This window comes from Apus apus, chromosome 20, assembly GCF_020740795.1.
Source record: "Apus apus isolate bApuApu2 chromosome 20, bApuApu2.pri.cur, whole genome shotgun sequence".
Classification (NCBI taxonomy): domain Eukaryota; kingdom Metazoa; phylum Chordata; class Aves; order Apodiformes; family Apodidae; genus Apus; species Apus apus.
The window spans coordinates 3,247,027-3,270,098 of NC_067301.1; the positions used below are offsets into that span (position 1 = coordinate 3,247,027).

At 54.3% G+C, this 23,072-nt stretch overlaps 1 protein-coding gene across 1 annotated transcript; it reads right to left on the reverse strand.

Annotated features, from left to right (window-relative positions):
* Positions 1-1,567: 1,567 nt before the first annotated feature.
* PLEKHN1 (pleckstrin homology domain containing N1) lies at positions 1,568-22,897 on the reverse strand. The gene is made up of 16 exons (XM_051637292.1): positions 22,697-22,897; positions 20,920-21,019; positions 15,964-16,110; positions 15,550-15,630; positions 15,289-15,376; positions 12,216-12,337; positions 11,310-11,459; positions 10,865-10,945; positions 7,960-8,029; positions 7,376-7,530; positions 6,579-6,773; positions 5,841-6,092; positions 5,201-5,353; positions 4,283-4,477; positions 3,990-4,038; positions 1,568-3,595 (listed from the first exon to the last, which is right to left on the reverse strand). Exons 1-16 carry the CDS (start codon positions 22,774-22,776, stop codon positions 3,402-3,404), a joined length of 2,112 nt encoding a protein of 703 aa, XP_051493252.1. The 5' UTR covers positions 22,777-22,897; the 3' UTR covers positions 1,568-3,401.
* Positions 22,898-23,072: the final 175 nt, after the last annotated feature.

A 23,072-nucleotide genomic window follows, 5' to 3' on the forward strand; every position in this document is an offset into this window, starting at 1 on the left:
AGGGAGTGTCATCCCATGCCTTTCATCTGCCTCTGTGGACACAGACGCAGCTATCCTGTGACCGAGCTGGCAGTGGGATGTGCACAGGCTTGCTGGGCTGGCACTTGGTGGGTGACCTGGTTCAGGCCACGTTGCTGCTGCAGCCAGGCTGTGAAGGATGAATAAATTTATCAGGAAATAAGAGGTATTTTGTGTGTTCACAGGTTCTACAGCTCCCACTTGATGCAGCCTGCGCTGAGAGACATCTAGTGCCACTTTAGGTAAACCTTCTGTTTGTAAATCCTGCATCTGCTGAGAAATGTGTTGGAGGGAAAGCAAGAGGGTGGGGGTCTTCATGGTGACAAGGTGGGTGTCCGTGAGCAGAGCTCACAGAGCAGCCCTGTTCTCACCTGCTCTGGAGCCACTCAGGTCAGCATCTGGGCAGGAAACCATCCAGGGAAACCGAAGGCCAGTAAAGCCCATGATCCAACTGGGAAAGCAGGCTGTGCTGAGGAGCTATGGTGTGGGTCTTGACCAAGCTGATGCTTATGGGGCCTGGTCTGGAAATATTTTAGAGCTTGCACACACACATGAATTGCTCTGCATTCATTATACCAGCCTAGCAAAGCTGCATATCTTTCTAAAGTAGGGACAGATGGAGGGAGAGCAGGAAGAAATGCTGCTACTTCTAGGGGTGCTAAACCTAGCTGGGAAAAGGTGTAAGTAAAACTCCTTGAGCTGCTTCTGTGGCTGTGTAGCCATTTGAGTGGCAGTTTGTTACCACAATACTCAGGTCCTGTGCACACCCACAGCCCGTCTCTCCCCCGCTGCAAGCCCCTGACGGTGTCTGATTGCGAAGGGCAAGCTCACATTTCATCCTGAAACACTATGTTCTGACCCGGGGCAGCAGCTGGAAAGAGCTACACTCTGCCCCAGAAGTACCCCAGGAACAAGGCAATAACTCAGGCACAGAGGCACGAACACAGGGATGGAGTTCAGGACCTGAAACAGGAGCCAAACAGACCACGGCAGCTGCGCACAGAGGCGTGCGGGAAGCGTGAGAAACAAGCAGCCTGCGTGCTGAAAGGGCAGGCAGTTGAAAGAGTGACAAATTTAGCCCAGATGTAAGCCCAGGAAAGCTGCCACTCTGGGAGCAGGACTAAAATGGCTCAAGAAGCTGTCATGTCTCTGCAGTGTTTGGGGGTCTCAGGCCCTGCTGCTGGTGGCCCTGTGTGTCACTGTCACCCATCACTGTGGTGGCATGTGGGAGCTTGGGAGAGTTGCTCACTAGGGACAGATACACCAACACCTCTGCCTCTTGCATGGCACGGGCATTCCCAGCTGCACACAGAGCCACCCAGTGTCACCAGCTGATTTTCACCCCCAGAACACAGGGCTGAAGCAAAGTCTGATTCGCTTTCGCATTAAACCTCCAGCCAGGTCCCGTTGCCTGACAAATGCAGGGGAGACTTTGCTTTAGGATTAGGTGTTTATGAGTGACCTGGACAGTCAGCACTCTGGAAATCCTCCTGGAGCCAGGGCCCCAAAGCCCTCAAGGGAGGAGGAGTTTTGGAAGGGACAACAGCAATGGACAAAAATTCACCTCCATTAAACTAGGGGACGGCAAAGAAAGAAAGAAGCACAAAAGTATTCCAGAAGAATGTGTATTGCAATTGTCCAGTCTGACAGAAATCCACCAGGGAACTTTTACAGCAACAGGGAGGAGCTTTTCCCTTATGATACATTGCAGATATCACTGCTGAAACCAAATTAAAAAGATCATGGTGACAGTTTCCAAAGTCAGCGTGTTCAGAGGAGCTTGTGAGTGTGGCTGCCCCCCAGGTTACCATGTGCTTCTGATGTTCCCTAGTGCAGCTTTGTTCTGAATAAATAGATCCTTTTGGGGTTGCTATTAGATACAAATCTTCCCAAAATGACAGTAAACAAAACCAGACCCAAATCAACACACACACACACGAATGTGCAGACAGCTGCCCATTCTACAGTACCAAACATCACCCACAGCTAGAAAATTAAATACATCTTCAACTCAGCCACATTTACACATTAAATACATATAATCCACTCAAACCTTGCATGTAAACTTTGTTGGATACCTTCTGAAAAAAGAAAATACAAGTACAATGTAATACGTAGATATTCAAGTACAAAGAGCTCCTGGATTCTTTTGTTTGCACCAGTGAAGGAACGAAAATAGAGATTTTGTTACTATGTTTGGTTTGTAGCCTCTTCAGGGAACAAAGGTTAAGAATTTGGAGCCTCAGGTAAAAACATTTGGATTTGCTGCTGACCTTATATGTGCTAAAGGATCTGACCTAAGAGAATGGAAAACTGAGACTCTTGTCCCTTGTTGTTTGTGTCCTGGTCTTGCTGCTCTGGAGAAGGGAAGAGAGGTTGCAGCACACACTGACACTGCTCTGATCACTGGAGTGTTATGGCTGTACTAGAGTTTGGCTTGTAGTTAATATTTTTCCTTCCCTCCCTGCCCAGATACTCATAGGCAGCATTTTGTGGGAGTCCAGTAAGGTGCAGAGGGGTGGGAGGAAAGGACACAGTCCTGTAGGAGGAATCTAGGACATCCTTGCCAGGGAAGACCTTGGTAAACACAAGCCACTTGGCGTATTTGCTGGCAGTACAGTTCTTGGTTCCATCTGCCAAGGTGGCAGGCTCATAATATTGCAGGTCACCACCATGGTTTGGAGCCAGGACTGGCAAGAAAGATTTTTTTTGCATAAAGTGGAAAGAAGATCCCATTCTGCCCAGATCTGGGTTTTCCCCTCCATCTCCATCAGATAACTCTGGCCTCTCAGGAAGACAATCCCATGAGCTCAGCTCTTGCTGCCAACCTTATAGACCACCATGGGGCATGTCTCATACATCTTTGCAGGCTTCAGAGCTCAATGGGGGGAGGTTTGGCTTAACAGCTATTCTCAGGGATCAGTGGATCTTCCAAGTGACCAGCCTGAGGGTTCTGGTAAAAAGGAAGATGATCAAACTAACCCAGCCAAACCCCAGCCCTTTTCTTTGGCCTTTGAGTGACTGCTCTGTCTGAACACCCAGTCCCTTTGATCTGAGGGAGCCTGACCAGCTTTTTGTTCTTCCTTTTATTTTCAGGGGGCAATGCTGTTCCCTAGCCAGGGCAGCGGCAGAGCAAGCTCCTTAGCAGGGCACACATGCTGCTCCTCTGGGTCTGCAGAGGCTCTTGCTTTTGAGCTTTAGCCCCATCCTCAGATTTAGGGAAGAAGTTTAAACTCTGGACCTGCCAGGACATGAGAACCAGCCTTTGGCAGAGCGGGGCCCTTCCTTTTGCTTTGTATGTCCCAGGCTCCTCACTCTGGAGGGGAGCCCAGTGAGAAAAGAGCCCTGGGGGCTCTTCTGTGCTTGGCTGTGGGTTCCTTCCCTCAGACCTGGTAAAACTGTTGGCCAGGAGCTGGGGAGGTGTGTGGGGTGTCTGGCTCCTTCCCCTCAGCTTCCCACAGGTTGTCATAGCTGAAGTCACTCTGGAAGCTCTGGAGCTCAGCATAGTCATGGTAGGCTGCCGAGTCGCGGTGCGAGCTGCTGGAGCCTGGCAGGTCGTAAGGGCTGAAATTCCCACCTGCAGAAAAACAGACCCAGGTGTTCAGAGAGCTCAGGAGCAACCTCATGGCTGCCTTCTGCTCCACCAGCAGAGAGAAGGCACAAGGGTCAGCAAAATCACAGCTCAGAGGCAACTAGATCTAGGCAAAGCGGTGGAAGGTGCCAAGCGTGCCACAGAACAAGCCTTGAGGCCCCATGGGTGAGGGGTGGGCAGGGAGTGGAAACCAAGGCAATGGCCCCCAGCAGGCACAGGCAAGGGGCAGGGTGACAGACTGGGTCTGTCACAGGGAAGCAGGAGGAAGGAAGAGCATGTGTGAGTCCCTTCAATCTGTCTAAGCCCTGCTTTGAGTGATGCTTATGGAGACGGAGGTGGGGTGGGCTGCAGCACCCAAGCAGCTTCCCAGGAGTCTCACCTCGTGGCTGCAACGAAGGGCCCAGATGTTCCTCTTGCAGAGAAGAGGCCTGAAAAGGAAGAGATGTGCTGATGAGGATGATTGGAGCTGCAGTCCTGGGGTACCACACACCAGGAATCAGCTCTCTGTTGGTTCCCCTGGGTCATCCCAGGTCACAGAGCAAAGGGCTCAGAGCCTGGCAATGACCGACCACTCTGCCAGCCTGGAGAAAGGAAGCTGGGACCCTCACACCCCCCTGTCTTCCCCTGCAGCCTGCACAGTGTGCAGCAGTAGAACTGCATTTACAAACTCACATCTTCAAGATAAGAAGCATCAGAAGGCAACAGCTGGAGGCGGCAGGAGGTGCTGTGACTGGGAGGTGCAGGCAGGTCTCTGCAGTGACTGCTGGGCTGGCAGCTCCTCCTCTGCAGGGAGAGGTGCTGGGGTCCCGGGAGGGATGGGCACCTGTTCCCCTGTGCTGAGCCCGTCTGTCCATGACACTGCAGGAACTGAACCAAAACATACTCTACATTTGATATCAGCAGTGGAGGGCTGAGAACACTTGACTGTCTGCTTCCCACCAGCCCTGCACTGAACTGACTTAGGCAAACCAAGGTTTCCAGCCTGCCTTGCAAACTCTACTACATTCCAAGCCTGAAGGCCTTAGGCAGGAAAGGAAGAATGGCTGTTGTCCCTCAGAGGACCCAACAGAGGTAATGGAAGCTGGCCAGATGTGAAGGCAGTAGGATGAAACCTACTGGCAGCTCAAGGGATGCAGAAGGACAGAAAGAACCCTCTGAGGGAAGAGAGGGCTTCAGCAGTACAGGGGATGCCAGCCACAGACCCAGGAACAGTCTTTTCCCAGGAGAGAAGCAAAACTAGAAATGCAGCCCTCAGTGGGCACTTTATCACAGCTAGAATTTTTGGGGAATGGATAAAGTGGTCTCTGTGTCTGACTCATCTCTAATTTCTGTAGACTGGATCACATCTCAGTCTCTTGCCTTCGCTTTGTGGTTTCTGGGATTGTTGTGACACTGGCATGCAGTGATAAGACAGGGGAAACCTGTTCCTGACTCTGTCCTGGCTTGAAAAAACAGAGAACTATGCTGTGCTGGGCCCCACCCCGAAAGGCAGTTCCCACATCCCGCTCAGGCTCAGACAGCAGAAAAAGAAATGGCCCAAGGCACAATTTCTGGAACCAAAAGCCTGTGTGCTGAGTCAGGGCAGGATACCTCTTCCAGGAAGCTGGAGCCGGCCAGGCTGCGAGCACCAGGGGAGCTGGGAGTGTAGGGGTCAGCGTAGGAGGGGGAGTGGGGCACGGCCGGCTTCTCCAGGGAGCTGGAAGCTGTCGAGGGCTGACTTCCCACCAAGCTCCATCTGTTCAGCTAAAGAAAAGGCAGAATTGAGTCAGGAACATGACATGTTGTTCCCTACTTGCTGCTCATCCCTGCTGGGGGGGGGTCAGAGTGGGGAGTTTCCAGCCAGTTCCAGTCCCAGCTGTGAGGGGTGGCAGATTCCCGACGAGGCCGTCTGTGCTGACAAGGGCCCTTCCCTGGGCCTGACACAGATGCATACTCATCAAGGGGAGGGAAACATGGCATCACACACTGAACTAGTGATGGACACATGCTGGAAAGCCCTCAGAGGAAGGGCTTGTGTCCTATGAAGTCATTAACACTCCTACTTGCAGAGTTGTGGTGCTTGGTGCCCGGCACCTCGGGGCCTCCAGTGTGTGGCACCTCAGGGCCATCTGCTGTTTTCAACCTCATCTCCTACACGCCATTTTCAAACTGAAATGGGTTTCTTGCCTGCCCTGGAGCACCTACCAGGACAGCTATCCCTGTGAGGAGCACACAAACCCTGCACCCTTACACTGCTGAGGTCCAGGTGTGGCGGGGGAGCTGCCCGGCGGTGCTGCGCGCTGTGTGCTGCGTAGGGCTCGTGGTACAGCAGGTCTCCAGGGGGGGGTTCAGAAACGAGCCTATGGATGGTCCTCTCCACGTCCTGGCTGGGCAGCTGCTGGCCACAAGGCCCACACTTCTCCTTGGACTTTCTGGCGCTGCTTCCCCTTCGCAGGTCCTGCATGGGCAGCCCTGTGCTTGGCCAGATGGTTTGTGCCAGGCACTGAAAGGAGAAGACAGAGCCTGGAGCTGGCTGTCCCCAGGCCAGCCCTGGGGACACAGACCCATCCTGTAACCAGTGCAGGGCACTCCTGCATCAGCACAGTCCTGTGGCCAAGTCTGTGCCCCACGTGTTCCTCCCTGGATGTACAAATACTGCACAGGGTCAGAGCAAAGGCCTGGCCTGTCACCCCCAACACCCACAGCTTTACTCTGGGATTTCCTGGCCTTGGAACAGTCCCATTTACCCTTTTGCAATCTGTACAAACAGTCCTTACACAGGGTGGAGTATTGGGATGGGACCCTTTGGCAGACTTTATCAGGAATGCTAGAGCTGAGCCAGGACAAAGGCTCCTGGCATGGGGGTGTTATGTCGCGTGGCAAACAGGGACCAGGCGAGCGCAGCCCGTCGGGCACTGGGACAGACCACTCTGCTCCAGGGTAGGGACTGTCCCCACATGCATCCCAGGCTTTTGGGGGGTTCACTTACATGGAAAGGCTGGGAATAGCCAGGGGAGAGGGATTCTTCAAGCCCTCTGCTCTCAGGCATCAGCACGAAGGAGTGTCCATCAGGGAGGGAGCCGCTGTTCTGGGAGAGGTGTGTCAAGGTGGGCACTCTGCCTCCCGAGGCCCAGGAGTTTGTACGGCCATCAGATGTGAGCGACCCTCTCCCACTGCCAGCAAACTGGATGGGGGAGAAGAACAGCACATAGGGACAGCCCTCTGGGTGGCTGCCAGCCTGTCCCTCCCCAGCTCTGTCCCCTCAGCCTCATCGGGCCAGCCCAGCCCTCCCTGCCCACACGAGCCTGGGGTCTGCACTGTGCCCACATGGTGAGCAGCTGCCCGTGTGGCCGTGCCTGGTGTGGTGGGGTGTGCAGTCCTCTACAGCTCAGTGGGTGGCTCATTTCAGCTTTTAGGGGCAAAAGACGAGGGCTCACAGGGGGGTGAAGGGTGCTCAGGCACCCTGACCCCATCCCAGCTGCAGTGGGTGTCCCCTCCTCGCAAGACCCTCCTAATGTCCTTGTGCCAATGCCTCAATGCACAACATGTCGCAGCCTAGGGCCAGGGGCCTGCTGTTGAAGGAATTTCATATAATGTGTGGCTATGTGATGTGATACAGGAATTCAAAGTAATTTGTAGGGATCAGCAACTTCATGAGAGCCTTTGAGAAAGGGACTTGAAGGAAAGTCTTGTGTCACAAGAGCATGACACGTGGCCAGAGATCGGACAGACAGGAGTCCTGAGAAGCATCTATTGATGACCGTGCAAACCCACAGCATCAGTTACCTGGCTGGGGTGGGGCAGCTTTGATCCTGAGAAACTCTCTGATCCAGAGAGGGAGGAGTCGGCATTTCGAAACTGGGCTGTTTTGAGGCAGTAGAGCCACTCCTGGTAATCGTCATAGCTGCGGCAGATCACCCGGATCGAATTGATTAGTCGCCCTGTAAAAACACCCTTCACTGTCACTGGCTTTAACCAACAGGCTGTGCTGCTTTCTTCAGAAACCCACAGGAGTCCCCTTGCTCCATCCCTCCCCACACTCTCCTGGGGTCTGGAGATCCTGACACCGGTGCAGGGACAATGGGAACGCTCAGCCTTCGGTGCTGACCCCTTTGCACCTGAAGGCAGGACAGAGGAGACACAGGCAAGATCTAAATGAGGGGGAGCCCGGTCAGCCAAGCTGTGACAAGCTCATCCCCTGCCACTTGCTCCCAGCCTCTCCCTGCCAGCACAGCCAGGGCACAGGCAGGATGACATTTCCAAGCTTGGGTGCCAATGTGAGCTAGCCCAGCCAAGAGGATGGCCACAGCGCAATCGCAGAGGCCGCCGTGGCTGCTGCCAGCACCCCCCCCGGCACGCCGGACACGCACCTTCGATTAAAAAGGAGGTTTTCTCGTTTTCTTCAAAAAGCACTTGGATGGCGTTGAGTGGCAGCTCGCCCTGTCGAGAGAGAAGCAGGCTTAGGACTGCATGGCTGAGCCCAGCTCACAGCCCAGCACAGCTCACAAGCCCAGCTTGTTCTTTGGGGCTCCCCAAGCTGAATTTTCCTTACATATATGGAACAAGGACAGTCCTGGGAGAGCAGCTGAAGCAGATTTAGAGCTGTAACCATCTCACAGATGAGCTCATTTCTTTACTTCTCATCTCTCTCTTTCCCTGAGCAGGGGGAAAACAAGTGACACATAGTTTCTTGGTTCCTTAATCCTGTTCACCTCTCCTGGATGTCACACTGACTCTGTCTGTGGGTACAGAGCACCAGCTAGCCCTGGGAACAGCTCCTGGCTGGGATGGCAAACACAGGGTCTGGGAAGAGCTCAGGAAATGAAGTTCCCACCTCATGCCACTCTCGCCTACGCCCAACAGCAGAGGAAGCACAGAAAGCAGGAGCAAAGCCCTGGCATTTAGCCAAAGGTCCTCTCTTAAGTGCAATTCATTTGCCTAAGTTTATGGGCTGCGAAATAAGGTGTCTAGCAGAAAGCCCTCATCACACCCTCACTGCAAAGCTGCCCCAGCTGCACAGGCTCCGGGGAACGTGGCCGACATGAGAGCTTTGCCACAAGGGAACCGTGGAGCTGGGCCGCGTGGCGGTGGTTTGTGCTGGCCAGCTGCCTCTCTGCAATAGCCTGTGGGCACACGCAGCCTGCTGTGGTATTCCTCCAGCACCCAGAGTGATTTATGAGCAGCACAAGGAGGCTGACCTTGGGAGGGAAAGCTCATGCAATGCTCCTGCTGTGAGGCAGGGACTTTGACACTTCAGCGGGTGCTGAAGTTGCTGCAAGGCTGCACGTGGAGGAGGCTGGGGCTGCCTGCTCATCTCACTTCTCAGCTCTCTGGCACATTCAAACATCCCTCCTGCTCTCAAGGACCATTGCACGGGGGTCCTCCAGGCTCCCAGTGCTCTGTCCTCCCTAAGGCAACAGCTGCCAGTCCATGGGAGGGGGCTGAAACACCCTGGGGCTGGAGGCCTACCTAGGGAAGCACAGCAGCATCCCACAGGTAACAGACTGGCTGCAGAGAGCCCCTCCTGCCCTCCCCAGGCACGATGTGAACCCACTCTCCCCAGCATCTTCCCCCTTGCTGATTTACACCCTGCCCAGGGCTGTTTCCCACCAGCTTTGGGAGAGCCCCATCCGGGCAGGCTCAGCCCCTGCTTTCCCTGTCCCACACACAAACTTGGCAACAGCCTCTCCTGTGGTTTGTATGAAAACAGAAGAACAAAAAGGAGTGGGCTATTCCTTCACACACAAACTGTAGGGCTCAGCATCTGCTGGCAGGGAAGGAGGGGAAGTTAATTTGCAGAAGCCCCAGGAGAAGGCTCCTGTGCCCTGACATGCCTGTGGAAAATCAGGTTCCCACTGCGGTGTCACAGGCTGGTGAATCACCTCCCGGCTGCAGAGAGCCCTGCCATTACCCCAGTGTGAGACGCCTGGGGACCCACGCTCGTGCACCGTGGGAAGGGAACATTGCAAGGACAAGGCAGACAAATCTGGTTTAAGGTTTCAAAAGAGATGAGTTAATCTGAGAGCCCAGCCCAAGGCCCCCTTACGTGGTGCCCCGTTCCCAGGAGCTGCAAACAACATGTTCCCGAAAACAAGCTCTGACTGAGGTGTGTCACACAAGCCACCAGCTGCTGGAAAACACCCTCTGCACAGAGGAGAGCTCTGACTGGCATGTGGCCTTCCTCACACTCTGCTCCTTGGGGGCACAGCCAGGGAGTTGATCTATGGAGGTCTTCCCAGGGGTAGCCCTTGAATTAAAAGCAACCTGCGTGGCCGAGGGCCTGTGGGGGACTTGGTGAAATCAGGTGAAGAAGGAAGGACCCTGGTGAGGACACACAAGCCCTCAGTCTCTGCAGGATTTCCTTGTCACCAGCCCCTCTCTCAGTGACTAAGGATGCTCAGCTCTGCTCCCTCATGTGCCAGCCGTGCTGCACCTGCAGGTTCACAGGCAGTTCAGTGCACTTTTTGGCAGAGAAAACAGGGCCAGAAAGCCCAGGGCTGTTGAACAGCCACTGCAGTGATGTCAGCAATCAGGCTTAAGGGCTGTTCAGCCAGCAGGCAATGCAGACACAGCTCCCAGAGCCCACAGTGCCTCTGCCTGGCAGTGCTGAGGCTCCCAGCGTGGTTCCTACAAGCAAAGACACACCAGTGGGCTAGAGCAGCTGGTCTCACAGCCCCTGGGACACTCAGGCCTCCACATCCTTGTTGGCCTTTCCACTAGTGTGCCCAGACATTGCTCCGGGCCCTTGTTCTGCAGAGGGAAAGAGCAGCAAAGGCCTCTCCTCTCTGTCCCCCAGCCAACAAACTGCTTTTGTCCTTACCCACCAGCACCAGATGTGCTGCCTGGATGCTACCTGCTGAAATTTCAAGTGGTCCCACCAGGCAGGGCCTGGGAAGCTGCAGAGGGACTCTCTGGAGCTGTTCCAGCTCCTGACTCAAGCAAGCGAGCCAGGCTCCCCGCCAGCACAACCACACAGAGCCATGCCAGGCTCCCTCCTCCAGAGACTCAGATTCCTTGGCAGCTGGCTCCTTTCCCCACCTCGGGGTTTTTTTTTTTTGTAGGAGAGCAAGGTGTTTCTCATGGGAAGATAGCTTGCAACATCCCTCTGCCCAGTCACCTGCCAGCTGGCAAGGGAGCAGCATGGAGGGAAAGCCCTTGCCAACACGAGGAGCACGAAGGGACGCAGGTGGAGGGGAGCAAAGGGCCAAAGAGGTGCCAAAGGAGCCACTGTGGATGGGTGGAAGAGAGCAGGAAGATGCCCCAAAATCCACTCACCTTAAAGAAGAGGCTGTTGCCTTCCTCAGAGACTATCACCAGCGTGGATGGGTAAAGCACCAACAGCCGGTCATGCTGCTCCTTAGGAAGGAAAGAAGAGGGTTCCTTGTGGAAGGGCTGGGATCTGGAGAGCCCTTTGCTTGGTCTCTCTGGCAGCAGCCTGAGGCGAAGGCTCTGCAAACAGCCAAGCTGCTTCCCTGCAACCAGGCTCCACTGGCCATTCCCAACAGCTCCAGCTGCCAGCCCTGTCCTGCAAGCACTTATGAATGTTCCCCAGGACCACTGCTGGGCCACAGGAGCTGCTTCCATTTACTGGGATGTAGGTAAAAGGACCCTTCATGGCCCTGTTGGATTGGTGGCAGCAGGTAGGCAGGATTCTGCACTCCATCCATTGCCTTTCCTGAGCCATGCTGACAGGAGGCTGCTCCCTGGAGATGTGTCCTACCTGGAAAGGCAGATGCTGAAGCTTCACTTTGGAAACACAGAGGACATCACCCAGGGATTCCCGCTGGGTCCCTCTCCACTCCTGGACAGGCATGTTCTGCACAGACCACCGCAGCTCCTCCTTCTCCATGGAGCTCTGCTTCCAGTCATTCTAGGGACAGGAGCAGAATGAAGATGCAGGGCAAGGCATGTCCTCCCTTAAGAGTTTAGCTGGACCATCTCAGAACACTTTATAAATCTGTGCAGGAGCCAGTTTCCCATCCAGGACTGAATAATCACACTTGGTACCTAGTATCATCTGCACATTGGCTTTCAAACTGGAGTTTCTCTGTTTTACAAGTGGGAAGATGGAGACAGGGAGGAAACTAAAACACCCTATGGAGTCTGCAAGAGAAGACAGGTCTCTTGAATCTCATCCTGTTTTCCAGGCCCCAGTCCCAGTCTCCTCCTTCAAATGTTTTGTAAACTGGATAATTGCACAAGCAGCCAACTGTGTGAGAATTTCTCTGAAGCAGACACAAAACTCTTGCCCCCTCAGAGGCTGGGTCGTTGCTGTCCGTTTCAAGCACACACAACCTGCCAGACCCTCTTGCAAAGCATTTCTGTTTGCACCCTTCCCTGGCAGGAAACCGCACAGAAGGCAGGCTCCAAATTGAGAAGCTGCAGGGGCAGACACACACAGAGCAGAAGCACAGCAAGCTGTTGTCAGGTCTCAGCAGTACAGAGCACCTTTGGAGTTCCCATTCAGACTGAAATCCCCCACTCAGACTGAAATCCCACATTCACTCAGGGGCTGGCTGCACAGACCTGAGCCCTTAGGGCCATCTGAGCACAAATGCACAGTTCCTCCACGGGCAGAGAAAGTCAGCATGAGAAACATGCCCCCTCACTGTCCCAAGACACTAACCTGAGAGAGGAAGGACAAGCCAAGGCTTCTATTGAGCTGGATCTGTTTCTCCAGGTGATAAAGCCACTGCTTCAGCTCTGACTCAGTCGGGCAGAACACGATAAGGGGATTCAGTTGAGGACCTGGACATGCAAGACACAAGATGAGTCGAGCAGATAAGGCCACCCATTGCAGCACCAGCAAGTAATCAGCTGGGCAGAGCTGTTCTCCTGGGCACATCACACCCTGGGCTGCCTGCTCTGTTGGCATCATGTTCCCTCCTCCCTGCCACTGCCTGGAGCATGTGGCCTCACCCCGGGCTGCCTGCTCCAGCCGGCACCTTCCCACTGCCTGCCCAGGCAGCCACAGCTAGCTCTGACCACCAGCCACTTTTTCAGGCCGAGAACAAAAATCAAAGACAGCACAAACATCAAGCTTTGAAATCAACAGATTGCAGTTTTTAAAGACCCTCTTTGTTGTTTGTGAAAAGCAGCTCTGAGACTATCCCAATGTGCTGCTGCAGACAGCCCAACTCCACGCCAGTTTCATGCTAGTTCTTACTTCCACTTTGGCACTCCGAATGTAGAACATGGGGAGCCTTCTGACACTGTTTATTTATTGCTTCACCAAGGACAATCCGTGCCAGACACCCTGCAGCAGCTCTCAGACATACTCTTGAAGGGAGGAACAGCCCCATATCTTGTTGATTTTTGTTTTGAGCTATCTTACCCTTAGTAGCACGAGCAAAATAGTCTCACACACCCTCTGCTACTCACTACAGATGTAACCTCATGATGTTAAGAATAATTTCTGGCAGGCTACAGAATGTATGTTATGATTAATAATTTACTGGTGACCTCATGTTAAACTACACTTGGTGCACACTCAGTAAGATTCTGGCTTTGCGGGACTTAGAAGTGTTCAGGTGAGGAAGTACCTGGGATAAGCCTGGTACTTTGCCCTTCTGTGGAATCCTTCATCCTGTCTTTTGTGCATTATTTATGAGCAATAGTTAATTAAGACACTGAAACACCTCTGGCTGTTAGGAAATGCACTAATACAGATGAAGCAGAGGTGGGGAAACTGGGGCAGAGACTCCCTGAGTGACTTTCCGTAAGTCACTCCATTCAGGCCCAGTACAGTAATGAGGTGCTAAGCATGACTGGGCATCCCAGTGTCTAGGTACCATCTTGTCTCCTCTTGCCTTGGTTTCCCTGCCTTTGCAATGGAGATAAAGTGATTCCCTACTTGCTGGAGCTGCTGGGAGGGTACAGAGATGCTAATCTAGATGTTTTGGTAGCTCTAAATACTTCCCTGGGCATCTGTGCCCTTATACAAACAGCAGGAATCTTTCTGGTAGGGCATGACCCTTAAGGTGGCCCTGCTTGCTCTGCCACCTCCTCCAAGGCCAGCCTTTCAGATGTATCCTGAGGGCTGCTCACGTTGCCATGTCTAAACAGGGACCCAGAGGAAGAGAAAATGAGAAGAGAAACTCCTGCCTGAGCCTGAGACGTGCCTGGAGCTTGAGCAAGGAGCTGCTGGGGAGGCTGGGAAGCAGAGCCTGAAAGGCTGCTGCTAATTCAGTTGCTGCCATTTCCCCCAGCCCCAGGGGCACGTTTATGGCAGGGCCATGACACAGCCATGCTGAGCAACCTATGCCAGCCCTCGTGCTCTTCTGTTATGCCCTGTTCTTCCTCTTTCCTTGTCCAGAGGAACACTGGAAACAAGAAAGCCCCTTCCTGGAGGAGCAGAAGTTTATTCCTACCCAAATCTCTGTGTCAGGGGACACAAAAAAGTGACAACATCTGCAGGTGAGGCAGAAGTAACTCAAGGTGCTCAACAACTTCACCAGCACCAGGGGATGGGCAAGAGATGGACCACAAAGCCAAGCTGGTGGCCAGCTGCCATCCACTTCTTCATGCCAGGACACCAAGGGATGGCTCTGCATGCTGCCAGGCTTTGTCCTCAGCTCCACCTCCACACTTCCAGTGATCTTCTGAGGTACCAAACTACCCTCGAAAAGGCACTTCATGGGGAACTACTGATGCCACCAGATGTCACAAGCGAATGGATGCACGTCTGTTGTGCCTCAGAGTCATGAGACAAAAGACTTCCACCCTGGCCCTGTGTGTGGCCAGGGACAAGGCTCTTATTCCCTCCATGCCTTGATTTCTCTTCCTCAAGCAGAACAAAACTGCTTCACTGATCTCCTGGTGATCCCAAATATTGCTGCCTCCCTGGTTTCTTCATGTCGCTGCTTCCTGATATATGAAGCACTCTCAGCCAGAAGGGCCTTGGTTTTTTCTCTCCCTAAGCAGGACACAAGCCCAACAACAAAGCCTCAAGCCATTTTCCACCCAGCCACACTCCTGCATGTTTTAATACAAGCAGGACAAGTCCACCCACCCCCTGCAGATGCTCCTGGCAGGTTACGCCTGGGAGAAGTTGTCCTTCACTTTACAGACTCCAAAAAAGAGTTGGAGGGTCCAGCCAAGCACAGTGCAACAAGACCACAACTCAGCAGGCTCCAAACTGGTGGGTCGTTTGTACCAGCTCCTTTTTATAATTTATGCAGGTTTTTTTGTTTGAGTGGCCATTGTACAACTTTCTAACAAAGGACTCCAGAGGACATAGACCGTGGGCACAGGACACAAATGAGCTTTCTTGTTCTTACTTGTTTACTTCTATGTACTTCATGCTTTAACTGCTACTCTTGGGGGCTTGTAAGAAGGAGTTTTATTCCATCCCTTCATCCAAATGTGGTGCACAAAGAGCAAATGATTGGGCAGAGATGGGGACTGTCACCATGTGTCCTGAGTCCTGGCCAGTGGGAGCAAGGACCATCCTCCCTCTGCACTCCCTATCCAGCCCCTCCCTTCCTGCAGCCTTGCCCATCACTGTCTGGGCATTTAGGTGCAGGGAAACCTTGGAAGGAAAGATAACAGATGCTGGGAGGAAGAGTTCAGCTCTCTGTAACCTCTTCCCACAGTGTGGTTGTTCTCTGGGGCTGGGTCAGAGCAGGACAAAGAGCAGAGACAGTCGTGATTCATTCACCCTCTGTGCTGTGCTCAGAGCAAACAAAGAAGACACCAACCTGCAATGTGGAGCGCGTGCTCCTGCTGCCCAGGGCCCTGCCCAGTCTCTATTTCACACACCTTCAGCTCTTTCAAAGGCAGCAGTCCCTGCAGAAGGAGGACACGCTGTTACCCGGGGGGCAGCCCACAGGCAGGCTCTGCAATTCCTGCCCTTTTGACTTGGGAAGGTGGAAGTCCAGACTCAGCAGCAGCAGGTTGCTGTGGCTCAGTGTTCAACTGCAAGGCACTGCTGGCACTGGGATGCCCCTGGGATGCCCTACCTGGTAGGTGAGTCCGTTGGAGCCCACAGACTGGAAGTACAGGTAGGACTGGAACAGCTCCAAGAAGCAGTCATTCACCTCCTGCAGAAAAGACACATTTTGGGGTTTATCTCAGGACACCTTCCTCCTCCCAACTTCCCTCTGCACCTCGGGCTGATCTGGGCACAGAAAAGCCAGCAGTGGCTTATCCAAGGGCCACCTCTGCCTCTCTGACCAAGTTCCCACTGGGATTTGAGCCCATGGGCACCAGCTGGTACCCATGGACTATATGGCAGCAGAAGTCCCTGAGCCATGCAGTAGCCCAAGGAAGTCTCTGTGAGACATGTTTCCCAGAATTGCACTTTACTTCCCAGTCCTGCATGGTCATCTTGTGCCTGGGAAGAGCAACACCCACAAACAGGTGAAGCAGCTTACCTGGCAGTGCTGAAATTTAAACTTGACCTTGGAGTAATAGATCATTTTTCCCAGATTCCTGACAACTGTTTTCCTTCTTCCCTTCTTGAACAGGCTGGGGAACCTCTGGTCCAAGTTTTCTTTCTGGTTTTCCTGGTTCTCAATATTCTGTACCAAGGATTCAGGAAAAGCAAATCAGAGCTGGAGGGAGCTTCATGTCTAGAAGAGACATTCCCAGAACATCATTCCAGAAGAGCTCCCTCAGAAAGGCACTCTGGCCAGGTGCCTAGGCAGGGCTGTTTGTTGTTGGATCTCTGTGCTAGTGTGGAGCTGAGGCTCAGGTACTACTGGGAGGTTGTCCTCCCTAGGCAAGGGATTGACCTAAATGGAGGTTTTCTGGGTTGGGGAGAAAGGGGGTGCAGTGAAAAAAAAGTGGTGGAGCTGCTCATCATCAGTGCAAAAAGCTAAGGGCAGGCAGCAAGCACCCCCCGAGGGGGCTGGTACCTGGGGCTGCGGGTTCCCTTGTTTCCTGCATCCTGGTTATATGGAACTTCTTCCTTCCATCCAATGGCCCAAACCCACACCCCCACAGCCTGGGGCTGCTGTTGCACTGTCTGGGTACTGCAAAAATCCCAGGGGTGAGAAGCTCTCCCTGCAGTTTCTCTAAGAAGGTTTTTATTTCTAAGGGTCGGCTGATTTCCTTGGGAAGGGCTGGATCCCAGTGGACACCACTGATTTCCCCCAGGTCTACACCCCACTTGTATATCTTAAATGTCAGCTTTGTTGGACAGGTCATGGGCTCTGGGATATCCATTCCCAAGTGAAAGAGAAAGGTCAGTGGCAAACACAAAGTTTGTGCTGCTGCTCTGTGGGGCCACCCTCTGTGGGGACCCCACTCTGAGCACTGGGGATGCTTCCAACAAGGCATGGAGCTGGGAGACAGGGATGGAGTGGTGGCACGTGGGTCTCCAGGGCTCACAAGCTTCTCTCCAAAGAGCATTTCCAGGAATGAGCATGGAGCAGGCTGCTGGGGCTCACAGGGATGGAGTGTCAGCCTGGGGCTTCCAGCAGCCAGCACCTCCCGACCACCCATCCCGCCGCCGGAGCCCGTGCCAAGGAGACAGCTGCAGAAGCCCATGACAAACATGGAGCCAGCAGAGCCAACCAGAGCTGTCCTGCTGGGGCCTCCCTGACTCACCCCTCAGGCATGAGATGAACCCCCCTCCTAACTGTGGCAGGGACACCAGCAGCGCTCAGGCCAGGGGGGACCTGGTGGACCAGGGACAGGAAACTCATGCTGTCAGGACCCTCCTACCTGCAGAGCTTTGGGTTCCTTCCAGGGCCCCATGGAATTGAGATAACTTTCTTTAGGACACAAGTTAACCCCTCCTCTGCTCAAAGTCTCCCTCCTGCTTTCCTCCCTCCCACCCAAGTTGCAGAAGGCAAAGGCAGGGACTGGGAGAAGGATGATCCACCCACTGTAGGAGAAGAGCAGATTCAAGACCATCTAAAGAACCTGAAGGTGCACAAGTCCTGGTCTACTGGAAGGTGTCCCTGGCTATGGCAGGGGGGTTGGAACTAGAGGATCTTTAAGGTCCCCTCCAACCCAAAGCAGTCTGGGATTCTATGATCTTCCATCCGGCTCCATACAGCACCCAGGAACATGCACCCAGGTCATGCCCTGGAGGTGGGAACGTGCTGGCTGCCAATTAATCATCTCACGAGAGGCAATTAAGCACAGGGAAAGATCACATTAGTGCTAGAGGCCACTGTCAGAGCAAAGAGCAACTGATCACCTGACAACTGTGGCAGCAAAACCAAAACACAGCTCAGACTAGGGCAGCCACCAGGAGCGGGGAGAGGATAACGTAAGGAAGTCGTGGACACGGTGAGAAGTAGCAAGGCTGGTGAGCAGCTGTCCAGCTGCTGCTGCTGCCTGGCACGTGGCAGCCCAATTCCCCAGCAAGAAGTAAGGCCCCAAGAATCAAAAGCAACCTGGGAATCCAGCAGTTGTTTTGGCAGAGTTCGGCTTCCTCAGGGATTCTCCTGTGGCGAGGAGGGAAGAACTTCCACAGCAAGAAATATGTGGCAAGAAACACATTAAACAGAGCCCCTCCAGCTCCAAAACAAGCACCTAGCTCAGGTGTATCTCAAGGGTTTGCAGCAAGACTGAGAGGACAACTGGATTTAGTGGCTAAGCATGGCAGCATCTCCAAGACCATGGACAAAAGCTGCAGGCCCTGTCCCTGGCCATCTGTGCCACACCAGGCTTCCAAGCCACAGCAGTCTTATCACCCACGAGCAAGTATTGTGGTTGCAGAGGAAGAAGTGGGACTGTTCAGGTCTATCTGGGGGATTGTTTTTCTTTTAGCAGGCAGATCTCTCTCGGTGTGTTGGGGGTTTTTTTTAGCAATTTTATGTCTTTCACTGGGGGCTTCCCAAAATGAAGACAACTTTTGGGTATGTACAAGGAGAACCGCCCTCACAGCTTTCCACAGGTTCCTGCCCACATCTCAGGAGAGCAGCAGTGGGAAGCTGGACAGCACTAAACCCAACAGCAAGCACAAGGCCTGGGTTACAGCAAGCACAGTCCCTGTTTTTCCTGCTGGGAAGTGGAAAAGCTGTGCCTTGGCCTGCCCACGGGCTGGGCTCTGACCCGGTGCCCAGGCAGCATGCAGGCAATGGCATGGCCAAGCAGACTGGAAGGTGGCACAGGCAGACAAAGTGGTCACAGATGCCACCTCCGAGTCTGTGGTTGTCTCTGCCAGGCCACTAGCATGGCCTGCATCTGTCTGTCCCCCAAAAAGCATCACTGGGAGCCCTATGGTGTCGTGTGAGGGCTGGGGACAAGGGCTGTCACAGCCTCCTCCACGAGCATCAGTTACATCCCTGGCCCACACATCCCCAAAACCAAGCGGAAGCCTCAGTTTGCAGCCAAAATGAACAGGAAAAAGTATGTGTCACCCCTCTGAAGCCCTCCCCAGCCAGTTCAGTCCCCAGGCTGGGCTGTGCTGGTGACCAGCACCCTCCTGCCCCAGCCCAGTCAGCACTGTTCCCGTTAGCTCATCCTGCTGGCCTCGAGGCAGTGGGATCCCTGGGAACCTGGTTCCTCGCAGGGTTTGGTGGAGCAGCAGGGCTCTGGCAGTACAAGTGCCCTGACATGTTCCTCTCTCTGCCTCATCCTACAAGTAGAGCAAGTTACTAATTAACCTGCACAGCCCCTGCAGCCCCCAGTGACTCCCAGCTGAATCACTAACCCTGGCAGCAGGAAGAGCTCAGCCTTGCAAGGCTGGTGCCCTGGGGCTCTGAAAGCTGCTCTTTAAAGATAAAAGAAGCAAATGAGAAGCACCCGCTCCTCTGGCACATCCTTTTCCCCCTCATTTTTGCTTGGGCTTCACAGAAGCCCTAACTGGGAAGTGTGGGAAACGGGGCAGAAGGCTGGTGGGGCAGAAGGTGGTGGCTGTGTGTGCCAGCTGCCTGCAGCAGGGTCCCAGGGTGGGCTGGTTTTCAGGGATGTCACTTGTCTCAGACCCAAACTGCCCGTCATGCCCAACAGTTTGGTGACCCCATCCCCTCTGAGACTGCATGGAAGAGTCCCGAGCTGACAGCACCTCTTCAACCTGGCCCTGCAGCACCCAGTCACCTCCTGCCCTCGGAGGTGTTTCTCCTGAAAAGATGGGAGTGGGAAAGGAGCTAAGCTGAGGCTTTCTCCAGGCCTCACAAGAAGCTTGTGGCTGAGCAGGGAGTCTGAATCCCATCTGCCCCAGGCAAGGGTAACATCTAAATAACTGCTCCACCCTCCTTCCTTCCCTGAAGAGATCCCACATTCTCTTGTGCCCTGAAAGAATAATCTCCCAGTGACCTTTGTCCTGTCAGCTCACGGGATTCAGTTTCCAGGATCCACTAACATGATGGGTCTCCCTGCTTCCACAGGGAAGGTGTCCAGGATCCACCAGAGGCCTCATCTCTTCAAGTGCTGCCCAACTGCTCTGGATGCCAGGAGGAGGATCCCAGTCCTGCTCCCTTTTCAGGCTCACAGGAGGAAAAGCAAAGGTACTTCTGAGATGAAAAGGGCCAACCTGGGGGCAGCTGGATGGCAAGGGACTGCAGGGTCCCTGCTTGGGGGAGCAGATGTTTGTACTGCTGCAGCATCCCAAAGTACCTCAGCAGGGCCCTCAGAACCAGGTCCTGCAGCACACCAAGCCCTTGACAAGCACCTCACCAGCAGCTTGAAACCATCCAGAGAAAACACCCTGCTGCTGACCTCTGACATTACCTCTGTCTAGCTCCGAGTCCCTGCCTCAGTTTCCCCTTCCCCCACCCCCACGTGGCCTCTTTGCCATGCAGGGGGTGACACAAGCACAGGACAGCCCCACGGGCACCCGAAGCTCAGTCCACATCCCTGTCCCCCCCAAAGGGACTGAGCAAACATTTTGGGGTTCATAGTTTCACCCCTGCTATCCCTGAGCCCTGCTGGGAAATGGGCCATATGGCCACAAGGCTGGTACGTGCCTGGGACAGACCTGCCCTTCCTGATTACCTTCCTAAGGCTCATTGCTAATATGCTGCCTGCTCTGTCTCATTCCAGCGTGGGAATGAATCACCCTACCTTTGAATGCTTGCTCTAATTTCCCCTTCCCTCTCGGGCTGCTGAGAAACAAAGGAACCCAGAGCAAAAAGGTGTGTGAGACATTCCCACCACGCTGCCCGTGTTGCCCTCGGCACAACCCACCCCAACACACACCTCTGGGCTGGTGGTGGGTCCCCTCACACCTGTATGGGGACCCTGGAGCAGTTGGCTCTGCTGCTGTGAAGGCCACAGGGCTGCAGACCTGATCTCCATCTCCTCCAGACAGGTCCTGCTGCTACCCCCTGATCCAGCCTCACCATCCCTCTTTTGCACCATGCTGTCCTCAGGGTGGGTGGGAATAATCTCTGGGAGAAGTGGGGAGGGGGGTTGGATGAGTTTGTACTTGCCTTTCCTGGAATATATTGCAGGATTTTGTCTGTGGTCGTATCTCTCTCCTGCCCTCCTTCTATACCAAAAAACCTGGGCAGTTTTTTCTTGTCAGCTTGTCTACAGAAGGGAGAAAAAAACCAAAGCACACATGCAAACACAGATCTAGGCTGATGCATAGTGAATCCTGCCCAGAAGTAAGGAACCCAGAAAGCTAAGTAAGCAATTTGTTCACAGGCTTTCTAATCATCCCAGCCTAGCAAAGGGCTGATAAACAGCCTGGGAGAACTGTAAGGGAGTTTGTCCTGCTCTTGTTGGAGTTTTTTGGTGCTTTTACATGTCTTTACATAACCAAATGATAAGCTAGGCTCATTTGGGTCTCTTCATCAGTGGAGTGCTGTTCCATTGCACAACAAAGACCAAATCCAGTCTTGGTGACAATTCCAAAGCCTGGAGATGCATGTGTACACACACACACCAGCATGGATTCACAAATGGGTTTTGTTTCTATCTTTGTGGCTTTCCTCTCTCTTGCCTTCCACTCCCAGCAAGGCCCCCAGCTTCCCCTTGCACACACACCATTCACCAGCAGCTTCCAATGCCATTTAAGAAGCACTGGGACTGGTTTGTTGGGAATTCCCAGCCGTTGCTGTCTCAACCAGATTGCAGCAGGTAGTTCAGCAGAAACCAGGCTTATCTCCACAGAGAGCCACGAGCGTGGGAAGCTGGAAATCAGTGGGGATGGGAGGTGCTCTGGGGCTTGGCCACTTCACTGCAGCTACCCAACATCAACCCTCCAGGGTCCCAGTTCCCCAAATGATCCCCTCTCTTTTACCCCACAGTAGCTCCACAGGCTCCTACAGCTCTGCTCCTGACTTAGGCAGTGCAGGAGACCAAGGGGACACTTTCAGCATCTCCTCTGGCTTAGAAACCCCTCAGCCTTGCAGAGTTCAGGGGGTTTGTCTGAAAGCCCAGCATGCTGAACCCCACATAGATGAGTGTGGTGGGTTCATGAGGGACCACCACGGTTCCCAACAGAGCTCCTTTCCAGCCCGGAGTGCTCAGGATGGGGAGAGCTCTGCTTCATGTGTGCTCAGGTACCCCCAGCAGCCCTGGCACAGCAGCACAGGCAGTGGCAAAGGGGCAGTTGGCCCAGCACTCCCTGGTGGGCTCTATTTTGGGCCATCCATCCATCTCTGGGCTCCCTGCACACCGTCCTGGCCAGCCCTGCACCAAAGTCCTCAGAGGAATTCCGAGCCATTTTCTGTTGTGTGTTCCTTCAGAGTGACAGATGCAGTGCTGGGATTTGGGGCTCTCTCTCTGAAGTAAGACAGAGGAGTGTGAATGCTGGTTTTTTTCCACCACACAGCACCACAACTCTGGGCCTTGTGAATTTAAAGGGAAACAGAAAATGAATAAGGAACAAGTGGAAACAAGGAGCCCCAGGTGATGTGCACCTTGCCCTGCCTGCCCTGTAGAGGGGAGTTCTTTTCAAAACACATTGAAATAAACCTCATTTCTCCCGGGGGCTGCGTCCCTGGGACACTCTGCTGGCAGATCCCGGGGATCCCTCCCCGGACACTTGTGGAAGAGCCTCGGGCAGCTCCCGGCACCCCGCAAACCCCCGGCACCCCGCAAACCCCCGGCACAGCCCGATCCTGCCGAGCACATCCCGAACTCCCGGGTTTCCCGAGCCGGGGCTGGTTGCCCAGCCCAGCCCAGCCCCGCACGGGGGGCAGCCCGCGGGGGGGCAGCAGCCCTGGCAAAGCAATCCGGAGTCAAAGCAAAAGTACTTACTCCTTTTTCAGCGAGGGCTTCCGTCGGAAAGAGTTTCTGAACCCCCCGGGGGCCTGAGGGACACAAGTTATGTTCCCCATGCCGGCAGCTGCTGGCAGCGCCCGGGAGGAGCGGCGGTCCCGGGAGGGGGTTTGGGGTCCCGGGAGGGGGTTTGGGGTCCCGGGAGGTCGGTGTGTGCCGGTGTCGGGCCGTTCCCTTCCGCCCGCGGTGACTCGTCTGGGCTGTGCCCGGCTCGGGCCGCGCTGCCCCCGCCCCGGCCCCGGCTCCTGCCCCGCGGGGACGGCGCTGGGAGGAGCCGCAGGTGAGCGGGGCGGGAGGGCAGGGAGGGAAGGCAGGGCAGGAAGGGTAGGAAGGCAGGGTAGGAAGGTAGGGTAGG